The 13,397-nt window shown below is 31.1% G+C and overlaps 1 protein-coding gene across 1 annotated transcript; it reads right to left on the reverse strand.

Moving 5' to 3' along the window:
- Positions 1-1,786: 1,786 nt before the first annotated feature.
- On the reverse strand, positions 1,787-12,681 carry LOC129809962 (uncharacterized). The gene is made up of 6 exons (XM_055860143.1): positions 12,197-12,681; positions 12,014-12,096; positions 2,951-3,117; positions 2,600-2,877; positions 2,354-2,524; positions 1,787-2,286 (listed from the first exon to the last, which is right to left on the reverse strand). Exons 2-6 carry the CDS (start codon positions 12,063-12,065, stop codon positions 2,208-2,210), a joined length of 747 nt encoding a protein of 248 aa, XP_055716118.1. The 5' UTR covers positions 12,066-12,096; positions 12,197-12,681; the 3' UTR covers positions 1,787-2,207.
- Between the last annotated feature and the right edge of the window lie 716 nt (positions 12,682-13,397).

A 13,397-nucleotide genomic window follows, 5' to 3' on the forward strand; every position in this document is an offset into this window, starting at 1 on the left:
GACAAAAACCTAACTTTCTTCGTATAATTTTTTTTTGCTAAATTCTGAAAGCAGAAAGAATCTATTTATTTTAATTTACTTTATAAAATCTCTCTGCAAGTAAGACATTTTTTTTATTTATATATTACAAGTTTTGTATTTTACAAAATTCTATAGAACTGCTTTTATTATTATTAATAAAAAATACATTGAATTTGTTTCAGAGAAATTGAGTTTTATAAACTAAAAAAGAAACAAAAAATCTTTCAAATTCGTGCATTTGGAAGCAAAATGTCATCCAATTTATGGAGAAATTTGGACGTAGAACAATAATGACAACCAAGTTTTTTTTTTAAATTACATAATGAATATAAATTTACAAAATCTTAATTTGCAAACTTGTCAAGAAAACTTCTATGCAAACAATCAGAACACAACAAAAAATCGAATGCCAATTGAGCAGAAAACATTTGTTTCCGCTTTGGCAAACATAATCAAAATTGAAAAATGTAACCAAAACTTTCTTTTTAAATGCAACTGTATAGTCTGAGCTAAAATGTGGTCCAATTGAAAAAGATCAAAATGAGCGAGGATACGCAAATTATCATATTTGTAATTTGCATCTGAAACTTGACAACTCTTGCTTATAAATTTAGATCTTTTTTCGATCGGGTTGTTTTTTAATTCAAACGGCAGTTACATTAAAAAAATATTTACATTTTCGCAATTCACGTTCACCCCTTGTAGTTACGTATTTTCACGTACACCCCTAATGGCCTCTACACATTGGGAGCAATTTTTGTCAAAAATTGCTTTTTTGAAGGAAATTCCCTGCAGCGTTGTAGGGGGAAACGTCAAATGTCTGCCAAAAACGCAATTTTTGACGAAAATTGCTCCTAATGTGTAGACGCCTTAAATTTATTCATTATTTTGATGATATTTGTCTCCTAAATTAACAAATTTGCGAGACTATAACCCTTAGTGTACACCAAGTGCTGAGACTTAGCATTTTTGTACAAATGTTGTTAACTATTAGTAATATTTTTCTGCGTTTCAACATTTGGTGTTCGCAAAGCTGTCTACACTCTACACATTATGAGAAATTTCTATCAAAAATTAGCTTAAAGATGTGTGCTTCAAAAAACTTTCCTTCACATTGGTATAAATTTTTGATAAAAAAATGGGTTTTTGAAGTAAATTTGAATGTGTAGGCAATTTCTTTCCAGAATAAATTCAATTAAAGGTAATTTTCACAAAGAAAAAATATTGAAAGAAAATACTCGCTACACATTGGAACAAAATTGGAACAAAGAAGCACAATATGGAAGCATTTTTCTCCTAAAACTTCTTCAAAAATAGGAATTATTCTTTAAAACCTTTTTGAAGTATTTCTTGATGAAATCAGTTCCAATGTGTAGACACTTTTAGTCTTTAATTCAAGCGAGAGTTTCGTTTGAAAATGCTGTTGTTGACATTTTTCACGTTAGATTGTCTTGTCGCAATTTTTCTGATAAATTTTATAGATAATTTCAATAATTTCTTAAAAAATATATTCTCCTAAATAATTCTCCTAACTCCCAGATCAAAATTTTCGGACCTAAATGCCCACTCGAATCTCCTAAATCTAGTGAAAATCTCCTAGAGTTGGCGACACTGTTGGCAACACTGCTGCGATTAGCGCGACTTTCTCAATAATGTGAAGTTAGCTGCAAGCTCTTCAATTTAAAATACTGGTTTTCGGATTTTCGGACCGACGCCGTGCAAAATTAATACAAATTTTCCTTTAAAATTAAATAAAACACCAAAATTTCCAAATATCTTTATTAATTAATGGTATTGTCCTCACAAACGATAGAATAGCGATAAAATCCATCATTTTAGCATAAAGTATTTATAAAAAAAATGACAAATCGTGTATATTTAAAAATAAACCAGGCTTTTGGAATGAAATGCAGAAATTCTATTTTGATATGTAACTGATAGTGTTCTTTTATTTCTTATCATAGGAATACCTCAGTATCAGTCGATTTTTTTGTATTGTTCATCTCTTTCATAACTCTCTCTAAAAATAACAATTGATCTTTTTTATTAAAATGTATAAGCATTTTCTTCTAAGAAACAAATCACCCTCAATCTTATGGCTTCTTTCTTTTTCCAGCAAAATTTGTATTGCAAAGAGTTCAACAGCATTTGGACACAGAAATAAAATTTGACTAGTTTAAATGAATTTAAATTTCAAAGTCCCTCGAATCATTGTGATACCAATCTTCTTCAGTAACGAGGCGTTGTCGAGAACCATATATCTTTCTGCAATTTCAACAATTGGAATTAATATAACTATTCATTATGGCTTATAAGAATCAGTAAAACTCACTGTAGATGATATCTCCAGTAAATGAGCCCAATATAGACAGCAAATGCCAAAATAGCAATTGAGACCACAGCTATGATTGCTACAATATGAGTATGATCCACTGAGGCTGAGTAATCTACCACAATATCGACAATTTCCGGTGTCTTCTGGTCCTCTTCATTTTCATCATTTCTAAGAAAAATTGAAAAATTTGAATAAAATAGATCTTAATTCTTCCTTTCCTTATAAAAAAAGAAGAAAATCTACCTATTGAATTGTTCTTCGAGTTCCTGTGATGACTTGTACTTTCCATCACTTTGAATTTTCTCTACTTGATCCTTGGGATCATCTGTAGTGTCATCATAGTAATTTGTATCATCGTCATCCTTCTTCTCCTCAGAGTCTTCATCAGGCGATGAATCCTTCTTCTCCTGAGTCTCCTGAATAGTCTCGGGTGGTTTTACAGAAGTAGTAGTTTCCACTTTATCTGTGTGACCTGTGCTATTAATCTCAACAGTAGTTGATTGACCTTCCGTTAGAGGAATCTGCAATTAAGTCCAAATTAGTTGTTAAATTGTTAATCAACAAAGAAGGACAATAACGACCACATCTCCTCACCTCTCTTATGACATCATCCTTACTCGTTATCTGTAGAATATGTTGGATGGCAGTTTCATTTTGAGTTATTATTCTATACTGGGAATCATCTTCGGGAAATAGGAGAGGAGGAACTTTGTTAGACGGTATTGTTGATGCTTCAGTCGATGAATCATACGCCAGTGTCACTGTAATAACAATTTCCCCATTTAAATGTTGCATTTTGCAGTAAAATAGATGAAAAGAATTAATTTTACAATCGCGTTTCAATGCAAAATACACCACACATTTCCGTTAACGCTACATAGGCTCGAGAACTTTCTTTTTATTTTCCTAACAAAACCACATACACTCCATAAGAATGCTCTCTCAAGGAACATCTACATTTTTTTCAACGCATTGCAGGTGGTAATTTATTCTACCATTAAGCTCTAGCTCTACAAAGAAACACTTGTGACAATTTTTAATAGTCTTAAGTGATGCTTAGAAAAACCATTACGGAGATCATAAAGATTGACAAACAAATTTATTAACATATTTTAAAATAACAATATCAATATGTAGGGGAGGAGAGGCAGCTTTGAATTGGGCTACCTTTGAAATTGGGCTTCTTTTTCCTATTTTTTTTAAAAAGAATTAAGGCTTATCAGGCGCGATAAGGTCCAGTTCCATTTTCAAAAATAGGAGGAAAAAGCTCAATTTTAAAGTTGCTACAATTCAAAGATGCCCCACTTCCCCTAATGGGTAATCATTTTATTATAATACTCCAAAATTATACACTGTTAAGACTCTGGTCTGGGAGAAAGATAGAACCTTCCAAACCCTCAAAAATAATTTCAATTGACTTATACGGGCTTTAGACCTAACCCTTACGGCGTTATCACACTTGCACATTAAAATTTTAATGTGATTTACATTAATTGTCGCTTGTGAGCGTCCAAATATGTTATTTGTGTCTTTGAGTCACTTAATATTTGGGGTTTTTCTATTTATTGATAAAGAACTGGACTTGGCCTGCAAAAATAAGTTTAAATTTACCTAAAGCATAAATATTTTTTACATTAAAAAATTAAAGAGAAAATCGCATTAATTTTTCGCATTAATGCTATAAATCAATTTATATCAAATTTTGCGGGCCAAATCTACCTTTTTATCAACAAATAGATCAAATTTTGAATATAAAATGATTCAAACACACAAATTACACATTTGGACCCTCAGCAGCGACAATTAATGTTAATCATATTAAAATTTTAATGTGCAAGTGTAATAACACAGTTAGACCTTAGACGGTTTTTAGATTTGAACTTAAACTTAGAGGTTTAGCCCGGTTCCCGAAAATTTCAAAATCCTGAATAACAAGAGATTTTATTGGTTTTCAAGAATGAAATGGATTCATAAATAATATCCAATCCTAATTCAAAAATGTCTAAACAAAAATCTTGTTTAATAAGGAATCAGAGAAGTTAAGCCATAATGGCTAAATTTGAAATTTGAGGCCGACTTTAGTCATATGGCTTAAGCTGGATCTAATTTCTTATTAGCCAAATTTCATTTTGGAAAATTGAACCAAAAAGGATAGGATAGGACTATTAACCCTTTAACGACGTGACACTTTTTACGGACTGAAAATCAACAATAAAAACTAAACTGAGAAACATAATCAATGATAAGTCTTATATCTAATCTTGGAAAGTCCAACAGATTTTGATTCGGTGTATTTTGTGCTTCTATGAACGATAGGGACAAAAATAGCCCAAAAATTTAATTAATTTTTCTGACAATACCAATGAATAATATTTTTCGCTTTAATGAAAAAATATTACGTATGAGTATTGTAGTTTTTATTGCCAAAAGGGTTTTGCTTAAAAAAAATTGGAAGTATAAAAAATAAATAAAATCAATTATGAATTTGAGAATTTAAAAATTCGCTATTTTTGAGCTTAAATATTTACTGCACAGCAAATAGCTAGAGACTTGCAAAAAATATTCTAGATTCCTTCAACCTTCTACTTTAAAATTATGTGCAGACATAAGAAAAAAATAACTTTAGGTAGTCAGGAAAAATTATTATCTTTATGGGACACCGGTGTTCCAATCGTCCTTAACTCTTTCCGGACCGCAGCATATGCTGCAAGCTAATTTCACAATTTTTAATCAAAAATATCTAAGCTCAGGAATTAATTGAGATTCTACAAAAAATACCTTACATTTGGACATCCTTATAATTTGTAATCATCCACAAAAATAGGATTTTTGTCAGTTCTGAATACTTAAAAAACATTGTTTTTAACAGAACATTCATATGCTGCTTTGGGTACTCTCGTCCCAAAAGAGACGAAAGAGTTAAAGGGCTAAGGGTAAATGATATATTATATTCTAAAAAATCAATAAAATTCATAGCTATTTAGGATTTAGAGACCTTCGGAAACAGGCCTAAACCTACAGTCTGAAAACCGCTTTATGATCTAAGGAAAGGTAATGCATTTATCTTTATTCAACTTCCCTTGTACTCAGGAGGGTTCTACCTTACTCCAAGAGTCACCACAATTTGTGTCAGAAGTGGGATCAACAGAGTTCTTACTGTTCTGTATTAGCATTTTCATACTGTTTTAATAAATATTACTGAGGCAAATAAAGCCTTAATCTTACATTAGTATATTCATTTGTAGAGTCAACAGTAAAAGATTGCGGCATGTGGTCTTTGAAGGACCCGTACAAAATTAAGTTGGGGACATCCGGGTGAAGATAGCCAGGAAATGAAATTTTTATTTGCATATAAAATTTGGGAAAGATTTGCTTAATGGCTTCTATACACTAGAGAAATTTATGTTCATATAGAAGAATTTTTCCTACACATGCGTACGGAATTAGCTTCAATATGGACATAAATTTGTCTAGTGTGTAGTGGCCATAAGAACGATAAATATTTCAATGGATAAGGAGTTATTTACTCTGAATAAATAGTAGTTTATTCTACATTCTTACTAAGAAAAACTATGACACCCCACACACTTCTACATCTGACTAATTTTACCCCGGTCTCCCCTATTGCAAACGCAATATAAAAAATATTAAGAGATTTTATATTATTTACTCTTTAAATTTTTGATACATCGTGCCCCAAATACTAAAATTGCAAATAATTTTGACAGTGTATTATCCTATTATTTTAATTGACTAAGATAAGCAAATTGATGTGGAGGATTTATTAGGGAAAGCCAAGAAAAAAAAATATTTTAAAATTTGCTTAAAGCGATGTTTTATATGTATTTAAATTTTGTAATCCTCATAAAGTATTTTTCTCCTATGAAATAACTTTCCGAATCCTGTAAAATTCCTATAGAATCCGAGAATGATGATACTTGACTGTTTTATGACTTTAAAGTTTAAGAGAACTTTATTCATTTTATTCATTGTTCGAAATCTTTAAATTATAATAAAATTCTTTGTGGTGTAAATGTTATTTTGTTTATTATTTAAATGACTTTATGGTACAATGAAACCTTTTAAAGATATTTACGATCCCATAAATTAAACCGATCGATGACGATTATTAAAAAAAAACAGGGCAATGTATCGATGTGATCCAAGTTAAAATAAAAACTTTAAGATATTATTAATTAATAAAATACAACTTTTCATGAATGACCTTTTTACAAGAGATAAGTTTAATAAACAAGCAAACTTGCCTTGTTTTTCATAGCCCTTAAAAAGACATAAAAACCAGCAATAAATCTATATAAAACTTATTATAGTGATAAGATATTTATATAATATTTGATCTCACTAGTTTCCTTTCATTATGCACTATCATGATTAAAAATTAAATAAAAAAAAACATCAACTCTTCGAATCAAAATAAGCTAATTTAATTTTAGTTTTGCATTAAAATGTTCCATAAGTTGCAGAAAATCGTTGACTTTTGTTACAAAATAGCAGCTTAAAGATAACCAATGACATGTTTTTGTGCACTTTCGCTCGCGATCGTGTGATCGTCTGCGTGATCATTTTTCCAGGATGCACTTTGCAATCAAAATGCCATTCCAAATCGTCTACACTCTAATGAAATTGCTGGTGATATCATCGAAGTGGTTTGAAGAATGTTACATTTTGTAAGAAAATACCAAATATTTGACCTTTTGGAGCAATCAAAACATTCAAAACATGCTTATTACACAACAAATAAGGGAATCACGTTTGATTTTTTCATTTATGAAAAAGTCTCTTGTAGTGGAATTTTTCACAAGTCATCCTCATAGAATAGTTTGCTAAATCATCTGAGTTCTTTTTTATCATCTGGGAATTATATGATACCCACTCTTTAAAACTTGAAAATGAAAGTTTCCCACAGGGAAATCCCCTTTATTTTTTTCAGAACGTTCTTATGTTTAAAAGCATAGCAAAGATAATAATTAACCATCACGCGGACAGGTTTGGTCATCAATTTGGGACAGATCTAATATGTCTTTATCTTATTACATGCAAGTTTTGTTTTTTTTATGAATGACCGATAGAAAACACCTTTGTTTTTTTCACAGCCAAACAAGTGATATTTGCAATTAATAATGCAAAATATAACTATTTAAATCAATTATCTCAATTTTATATAATTCTCAACTGACTGATCATTTATAACTTTAATGAACTCATTTATAACCTATTTTATCGGTATCAATAGTGTTCTTTTCAATAAGTATACTCTTGTTTACTTTTTTTAGTCAATACTTATTATATTTTGTTTTCAAAAATCAATCCTTAAAAAAATAAAATAAATTAAATTGAAAAGTTCTTTATGAATGAGAATAAATAGTTCTTTAATGACTTAACTATTTGATATAATAATTATTTTTAATGTCTATTTAAGTCTATGTTTCCTGTTTATGTGATAACGTAAAAATCGTGCAAATGGTAAAGTACAAAGTATCCCTAAGCCTAGAAACAAATTGATTTGATAATTGTGGGAAGTGATTGGCTCTCGAGTTCACTAACTCTACAACTCTCAGGTTTACCGACGATATTTTTAGAATTCGATAAGAATAATCTGTGGGATCATATCAAATTACATTCAAAAATTAAAAATAGGGGAATCACAGGAATGACGGAAGCTAAAGAAAACGAAAAGTAAGAAAAGAACCTTGCCTAATACTGCCTAATACTCTGCGGAATGCTCGAAATCGTACCTCAGATGCTATGCTTCACATTTCGCATCATTTACTGTTTACTGATGCTTTACCAATTTAAACCGAATAATAAATTATTTAAAAGATTATCTAAAGGTGGCTAAGAGGCAATAGAATTGATTTTCTGACAAAAATTAGTTATTGGTTCATAACCGATTTCAACCGGTTTAGACTTGTCAAAAATTGAATTTTAGATTTAAAAAAAACTGTAATGAAATTGGTTTATAACCGATTGGAATCAGTTAAGGATTGTCAGGAATTCCAAAAACCTTTTCAATGAGCCTTAACATGATTATATTCGATTGAGAAATACGCTCGTTTGAGCCTTTTTGACCTTGAAAAATCTTTATTAGGAATCTGATTATACAGATTATAATAATCTGATTATAATCTGATTATTAGTTCTCAAACAATCCCAAAACATGGTTTTGAAAGGGAAGAAGAAAAGTAGGGGCAAATAAGGTATGTTAATGATCCCACCCAGGTACGACTTGGAATCTTCGGGAGGGTCTCCCGAAGGTCCCAAAACTATCTCTAACAGTTTGGGCTCTAGGTGTCGTAATGGAACAGATTCACGACTGATACGCTAAAAGAACAAAAACAGAGCTATTTAAGTGGAGATATGCATAGGGCAAACTGGGGCACCACTGAATATGGCGTACTACCAAACACTGTTTTTTTCTTTCTAAACTACTTCAACTATGACGATCATTTCTTCAGTGGACAAGCATCCCTATAGTATCTATAAATTCATACAGATCTCGTCCTCTGAAGTCTATTATCTAATTGTAAAATCGCAGCGTTCGACACTACCACGTGTTAGATGGTGCCCTTGTTTCTACGGCTCTCTCTTGATTTTGAGCAGTAAAAGATACTCTAACTTCTTTTCTACATCAAATTTATGAAAACTTCTTATCCCAACATTGCAATGTTCCATTAATTTGAGTTATGTAAATTATACAACAAAATATCGCATTTTTGAAATTACGAGTCACCAAATCACAATCTGAAAATTTTTTAATGAAGTGTCAAGATTCAATGTGCTATAAATAATTGTCTATACAATACAACATTATTGAACATTGAAACTTTTACGTTGATACTTTTTAAAATATTTTTTGTTGTGTTTTCTGTAAACGATCAAAATTGATCTCCTGTTATCCCAAATTATGGGCATATCTTTTTGGAGTAAGGAAGACAGGGGATCAAATCGTATGAGTTACACGTTTTTTAAACTGAAGTTTAGCCCAGGTCTTAAAGATCTCGAAAGCCTAAATCTAAATGAAAAATAATTTTAGTTGCTTTTTTCACTATGTAATGGATCATTTCGCTTGATATGAATTTAAGTAATTTGAAACATATTACAAAATGTTAGACGTGATTCCTTTATATGTTTCCTGTTTCACAAAATTACTAGCATTAATATATTTTGTGTCCTTTAGATATTTTATTATAAATTAAAACACAAGCAAACAAAAGTGTACTTCCTTCATTCCGAAAAATATTCGTACGTTTTTTTTTAACAAAAATTCTAGCAAACGTACGACTTTTTCCGGAATTAAGGGAGTAAAATTAAAAAAAATGTATTTCTAACAGACATTTTCAGTGTTTTATGTATAAAAAACATATTAAATTTTCGTTTTAGGTACACCAAAATCTTAAAATTACAAAAAATCGGTAATTTCATAAGAGCAATATAATTATAGTAACGACGGCAACAGAAATTTTAAATTTAGATCTTTACGGTGTTCTAGAATTTGTTTTTGTTTTTCTATCGACAGACGTTTCAGATTTGGAACTCTCTTCGGAGAATAAGTATAGTCTATAATGATTTATCTTTGATCAACATCTGAAATTCTAATCTCTGATGCCATTAGTATCCACTACGATCGAACGTAATTTGATGGCTCCATTCTATACTATTCTAAGTCGACTTAGAATTATATTACTCCGAGAGATATTTTGTTCCTGGGACTGAGATCTACAAATAGTAAAAATTTGGTGGTCATTCAACGTTCGGATAACGAGATATTCAATTTTTTTTTTTTGAAAAATTTAGCAAATCGCCAACTGTAAATGGCTCTCCTAAAAAGTTGTTATTTCAAAATAGAATAGTATGAAATGGAACCGTCGAATTGTTATAATATAAATATAATAATAATACTATGCAACACGATTTTTGGCACACAAATCTCACATGGTACGTTTGGTAGAGTTGAGTCTCCTGATCAAGAATCTGTTCTTGGTTTTACTCCTATACGTCACAATTTTCTTTAGTTTTTCTTTTTGTTTTTGCTGGTTTGTCTCATATTATAAATTATTCCTCCGGTTCTAATATACAGAACTTAATAAATGGACATCCGCTGGAAAGGTAAGTAGTTGTGCTTCAATTTGAAAATGATGTCATATTTTTAAAAAAATCCTTGGGGTCAGAAAAACAAAATTTAATTAAAACTTCTCATAAATGACCTAAGAAAGCAACTTTTGAAAAATTCTAAATTCCTAATTTTCTAAATTTCTTGTTCGAATTCTAAGAAACTTACGACACAGGAGGCTATATATAGAAAATATTTCAAGTCGCTATCTTTTCTATCTTGGAAGATATTGAATTTTGATTTTTTCGATTTGTGACTTTTTGCCCCAGTCTCCCCTACTGATTTATTTAAAATCGATGAAGTATTATGCAAACGCCTGCCCGCTTGAGGGTTAATTTGAAAATGTTTTGAAAAAGAGGAACAAGAACTATTTGAAATAGTGGCGTTAATGATCTTGAAAGGCCATAAATAATGTGTGTGAAGGTCACTGCAATAACGGAACTAACATTTCTACAATGTTTACCTATTTATTCAATTAACATAAATTTTTTTTATACGCTAAATCTTCACTAGTTCTAAGAAATCATGCCACTGTCAGCATCCTTTGCTATTTCGCCAAATCACAATGATAGTTTTTTTTTTTTGAGATGACGCGAGCAATATTTGACCTCAACTTTTGTGTTTGAACATTCAATAGTTAGAAGCATACGCGGAGAACCTGTTGAGATAAGAAACACATCCCGCGATGTTAATTAGTGTGAAGATAGAGAAACGAATCAACAAAATAAAAACTTCAAAAAAAAAATATGTAGCGCATTTTTCATTCCCATCGAATGAAAATACCTCGCGGGCAAAGTGGCTATTTTGTTTGTGGGATTTCTATTTATAGCTCAACCGAGGGTATTTAGGGTCGAGTGTGGAGTGCTTTCTCTCCCACCCAAAATGCCCTCGCCGGATAAGATAGGCCACTCGTGGTGTATTACGTGTAATATAATCTGAATCATACACAAAAATGCGTTCGGTCACTACTCGGCGAGAGAAGTCTTCCAGCACAAAACAACCGCGACGGATAGTGGGGCAATTAGAGAAAATATCAAGTACCCGCGACGTTGATGATCTTCGTGTTCACCATCACTTTTCCAGCTAACAACAAATTGTCGTTAAAGTGCCTGAGCGCGTGGGACGTCATAAAATGCTGATCATTTATCGCATCTCCCCATACATTGTCTTTATCATCGAAATAATTGATTTTAATTCAATTGGAAACGTTCATCTTATCATGTGATTTTTTTTTTGTATTCTTTACAATCAGAACTCTCGATTATAATTTTTTTGCGCGATTCCCAAGACAAAGTCAATATTCTATATAGCATTAAATTTTCACATTCTTCTTCTTCACTGTCTCATGGAAAGTGCATTGAGATGTTTGCCCTATAAACTGATCTCTGTTGGATGTTTATGTCTGGGTTCGCATGTACTTGCAACGAAAAATCTCAATTTCTCACTTCAATCATTCAATAAAGTCTAGTGGCAATTTTTCCTCTGAAATAGATTAATTGAGATTAATAAAACGACTGACTCCTTACCGGAATTCCCAAGAAGTACTACACTAAAACAAAGAGTAATTGTCATATCCATTTTTTCCACAACTTCCTCGGTTGATTCTTAGCTGCAATAAAAAAAAAAAACAGAACAAACAGATAAATTAAAACGTAACGTACCAAAAAAAAATCCGACAAACAACCAAATCAAAATCAATTGATACTTGCTTTTAGAAATATCTTTTCAAACAGATCCACCAGAAATTTTCCACCTTTTTTCGGGGGAGAGACCAACAATGAAACAAGTTTAATTTGTAAAATTTATATTAAAAAAAAATGTCTCTTGCACTGTGAGCTTCTTTCACTCCGTCATCCAACGAATCAACCTTGATAATGTTCCATTAATATTATATCTTATCAATCACCACACAAAATTCCCTCACTCTCGCTTGAACTCAATCCCAACTTCACAACCACACTCTCGTCCCACTGATAAGACAATAGTTGGTTGGATATTGAATTGATTAAATCTATTGAGCTTCTTACACCGTCATTATTGTTACGTGCAACTCGCGCGAACTTCTTGGGAAATGATCACTAAAACACTCTTCGTCTCACCAAATTCTTAGCAACAAATGACTCTCCATGTTGTTTGTCACCGAAGACAATTCAATTTATGCTGGAGGGGAGGATCGTGGCTGGAAGCACACTGGAAACTAATCAGCTAGCAACTTTTTCTCAACATTTAGGCGCCAAAACAAGCAGATTCAGGCGTGTTTCACACTGCCCTTGGGGAATGTTTCAACAATGTTTCAAGCTTTGATGTTTCAGTAATCAACCATGAGAGTTCAACAGAGATATCTATTTAAATTCTAACAAACAATACCGTTTTAAAATAACATTAAAATCCCTATTATTATGAATTAAAAAAATAAATAAAAATATTTTCAATTGTAACCTAAGAAATTACTTGATTCATGTTTCCCAAGATGATTTCATGAACGTTCCAAAATAAAACTTTAAATTTTAGTTCTTTTTTCATTATAAAATTCATCGAATAAATTTATATGAAGCAAATAGAGTTAGGGGAGGATGGGGCAGTTAACGACGGGGCAGTTTCAATTTTTGCATATTCTTCTTATCTCTTTGAAAGGAATGAGATAAAACCTTTATGTTACTGAAGCTATAACTGAGACCCATGTTCATAAAAATAATTAATTTCGTAACGCTTCTCGTTTGAGTTCTGTAATTGATTTTTATAAAACTGCAATAAAATGAAACTTTTTATAATGTCTTATTTTCAACAATTTCTGAACCGTTGCACTTATCTATCGAAGTAACATAATTGTATTAATTTACTAGTGGTTTTTATTATAAGGCATTTAGCGTTGAATGAATTCTAAGACGGTTCTGACAATTTTGATTTGAG

The sequence above is a fragment of the Phlebotomus papatasi genome, chromosome 1, assembly GCF_024763615.1.
Source record: "Phlebotomus papatasi isolate M1 chromosome 1, Ppap_2.1, whole genome shotgun sequence".
NCBI classification, from domain to species: Eukaryota; Metazoa; Arthropoda; class Insecta; order Diptera; family Psychodidae; genus Phlebotomus; species Phlebotomus papatasi.

Coding starts and splice junctions, on each gene's coding strand:
- LOC129809962 (XM_055860143.1), bottom strand. CDS start 12,065: ATGGATATGACAATTACTCTTTGTTTTAGTGTAGTACTTCTTGGGAAT. Junction 3,118..12,013: donor AGTACTTCTTGGGAATTCCG/GTAAGGAGTCAG, acceptor TTGTTATTACAG/TGACACTGGCGTATGATTCA. Junction 2,525..2,599: donor CTCGAAGAACAATTCAATAG/GTAGATTTTCTT, acceptor AATTTTTCTTAG/AAATGATGAAAATGAAGAGG.